Source organism: Salmo salar, chromosome ssa03 (assembly GCF_905237065.1).
Source record: "Salmo salar chromosome ssa03, Ssal_v3.1, whole genome shotgun sequence".
NCBI lineage: Eukaryota > Metazoa > Chordata > Actinopteri > Salmoniformes > Salmonidae > Salmo > Salmo salar.
The window spans coordinates 45,491,754-45,495,232 of record NC_059444.1 but is presented as its reverse complement, the minus strand read 5'-3'; the positions used below and the strand labels follow the sequence as shown (position 1 = coordinate 45,495,232).

Genomic DNA, 3,479 nt, shown 5'->3' with positions numbered 1-3,479 from the left:
CATAGGTACCATTATATAACCTGCAATCAGATGGGGAAAAAAGTGAGATTCCTGCACATTGGTGTATAAAACGATATTTCTTACTTGTTCCATCCTGTGAGAAAGTAAGCCATCAGTAACTAGCATACAGATGACAATAACACACACACAATATAATCATTAAATATTTTTTGTTGCAAATATAATGAACAACAACCTAGGCATATCAAGTGTTCCAAAAGAGTATTTTATTCCATACATGTAAATAATCCGATTGCAAAACAGCCACCGTGAACTGAGTGGATGTCTCTGTATGTATTCACATTATGTCTTGTTTGTTCAAGATAACACAGGATTAAAACTAAAGTTGCAATAAAACTCTGACAAAGATACAGGGCATTGGCAGCTTAGAAGCATTCACCATCAGTACCCAGAAGCTTTGGCCCCTCTCCTATAGCATTAAACTGAAATGTGCATGTTTTTGTTCAGAAAAATAAAACAATGTTGACAGTGGACCACAGCAATGGGAACCAATCGTTCTACCCAAACACCACACCTTCATTCCTGTTCTAGGTTGACACATTATAGTCCCGAGAGCCTAATTTAGGCTTTAAACACACCCTCCATATGCAAAGATTGCTAACTTTCCCTGCCAGTAGACAGAAAAAAAATAGTGTAACTGTGAAATATGTAACCATCTATCGGAGACATGAAACAAAAGTCTAATTTTACTTCATTAAAATACAAGGGTTTATATTTCAGATATTGAAGTTTCAGTCAGAAAGTCACTTTAAAAATACAAACCATCCAGTTTGCACAGTCCATGTTATCAAAGTCTCCCAAAAAGCAACCCACACAACAAATTAAAAAGTAGTATGAGTCGGTCTGTGTCGGAGCATAAATAGATAGGAGGAGAGTAGGTGAGTCCATTCAGTTTCCCACGGCACACATAGCCTGGTGTGCGGTCACTTTGGGTCCTCGATCGTGCCCTTGCTGAGGTCTGTCATTTTGGGGTACTTGACTTTCTTTTGGTCAAGTTCGTTCTGAGCCCACAGGAGCAGTTTGAGGAGCTTGGCCAGTTTGGGCGTTGACTCTCTGTTCTCGTAGTCAAGCACAGACTGGTTCACTTCACTCCATACCTTCAGGAAGCACACAGTGGACAGGAAAAACATGAAATCAGCAATAATGTAGTCAAAAGTTCAATTACTGAAGAAATAAAATGAAAAATGAAATAGTAGAAACGTGCAATTACAAAGCAATAAGTTATCCATTTCCAGATTATGATGTGACATTAAAGCCTCACCTTCTGCCTCTGCATCGTGTTGAGGAGGTCTCCGAAAGGCGACTCCTCAGGGTTGTCAAAGGCCAGCAGGGCCAGGGTTCTCTCCATCTCCGTCAGACACTCTCTGCTCTCCTCCCCCTGCTCTGCCAGCTGGGACTGAGCAAACTCTAGTGCTGCCTCAGTCTCTCTCAGACGGATCAGCTCAATCAGGTGCTGCTGCTGCAGAGGGCCAGATCAGTATGAGGGGGAGGTCAGAGGAGGAAGATGAGAGGGAGATGGACAAAAAAAAAGGATAGTGAGAGGAACAGATTGCATGGAATAAAGGGAACACTGCACATAAAATAAGACTGCCAGAAGAATAAAGGGAGAGGCAATCTGCTTTTTACCTGTAGGTGAAAGTACAGGTAGCGGTTTGTGTCGAGCAGTTCTGGGTGCAGGCTGTTGATGAGTGCGATGGCCTCCTGTATCTGTCCCTTCAGGATCATCTCCCGGATCTTTATCCTCTCGTCCAGAGAATCCAGGTCCACACTGGGCTCGATTCCAGACTCCATACGGAACTTCTCAGCTGCCTCCTTAAACCCCTCTGTTAATATCAAAGACATACAATTATCCGTTTAGAGAACCTTTTTGTGTACCTGGTTATTTCTTGGTATGCCTATGTTTGTGTGTGTGCATGGTATACTGTACTGTACCGGTCACCAGGTAGTTCATGGTATGTGTGTTTTTTAATGTACCGGTCACCAGGTAGTTCATGGTATGTGTGTTTTACTGTACCGGTCACCAGGTAGTTCATGGTATGTGTGTTTTACTGTACCTGTCACTAAGTAGTTCATGATGAGCCTGTTCATGTCGGCTCTCTGAATGTGGACATTGTTGAGCTTTTCCATCCACTCCTCTCTCGTTATCTCCTCCGGCTTTTCAGCATAACTCATCATGAATTGTCCTGCAAAAAAGTGTTTTTCCTGATGATCATTGCCATGTTCATTGTAATTTCACTAATAAAACTAAGGCTCGATGTTTAACGTTGCAGTTCGTGGGTGTGTCAGCTGTACTGTAACGTTACAGTGAGTTATTTAATTTAACTAGGCAAGTCAGTTAAGAACAAATTATTATTTACAATCACGGCCGGTTAAATGTATCATAGCACATAGAAGCCAGGTTAAACTAGAATAACTGCCATGCTGTAAAATTGTTGTATGAGATTGCCATGGACGTCATTTTAACGTCAATAACGTATTCGTAAATAAAGTTGGGGAACTGAGTGAGTGTCCTTTTGGTATAAGCCGGAAACGTAATACTGCGGCCTTCGATGAAAACCACAACATTGAAGCCTGGCCGCTATCAAGCAGAACAACGCCATCTATTTGCCCTCAATGAATTTGTATCAGACATAAATAAGCACAGGGTCAGTTTAGGAACGCGAATATCTATTTGTAGGAGTCAACATTGTTTTGGTAAAGAAAATATATTATTTTAAATACTGTACCTGATATTTTCCTCCTACTCTTCAGCGATAGCAATCAAGATCACACAAGAAACCTCGCGAGACTTCGTCATAAAGACCATCAACGTGGGATTTCATTGATTCCCCCAAAATGATTGGTACGGACTGCCATGACGCTTAGGTCATGTGATAACAATCGTGCGTGTGGGTTTTTTTGTATACGGAAGCAGACGCAATGAGTGAGTTGAAAATCACGTTAGAATTAACATTTATTTCATTGATCTAACATGCAAAAACTGCCTGACAATAGTCACAATATAATATGATGTGATCACACGATGCAGAGGTAATGATCTTGTATTTTCATTTACGAAGCCATAGTCGGCAGCACCTGCCACATGTAGCCAGCTGCCAATACTTGGAAATAAATGTATTATATGAGAATGGATAGCTAATGGGTTAGCGATATGCCAGCTTACCAAAGCTCTCTTTCAGAGTTCATGATTTTGTTGTAAGGTGTTCGTTTGGCTGCTGTCCTCTCTTCTTGGCAGCTTATTTCCCGCCACACCTATGTGATGCTGTGAGCACGCCGGATAATAATCATGCAGGCTACAGATTGTACAGTTTAGCTTATACAAAATGCTCACGAATTTTTTTTCCAATCGTTTCGATCTGAACAGAACCACTTTTTTTTCTGTTCCCGAAAAGCAAATAAAGTTCTGAACCGATTCAAAAAAGTCCGTTTATCATTCCTTTCTATTCCTTTTTTAACCT

The 3,479-nt window shown here is 41.1% G+C and overlaps 1 protein-coding gene across 1 annotated transcript; it reads right to left on the bottom strand.

Annotated features, from left to right (window-relative positions):
- Positions 1–207: 207 nt before the first annotated feature.
- On the bottom strand, positions 208–2,757 carry ct011 (CT011 protein). The gene is given in 5 exon segments (NM_001140653.1): positions 208–1,118; positions 1,283–1,480; positions 1,648–1,844; positions 2,076–2,204; positions 2,748–2,757. Coding segments are annotated over 4 exon segments (690 nt in total). The 5' UTR covers positions 2,197–2,204; positions 2,748–2,757; the 3' UTR covers positions 208–944.
- Positions 2,758–3,479: the final 722 nt, after the last annotated feature.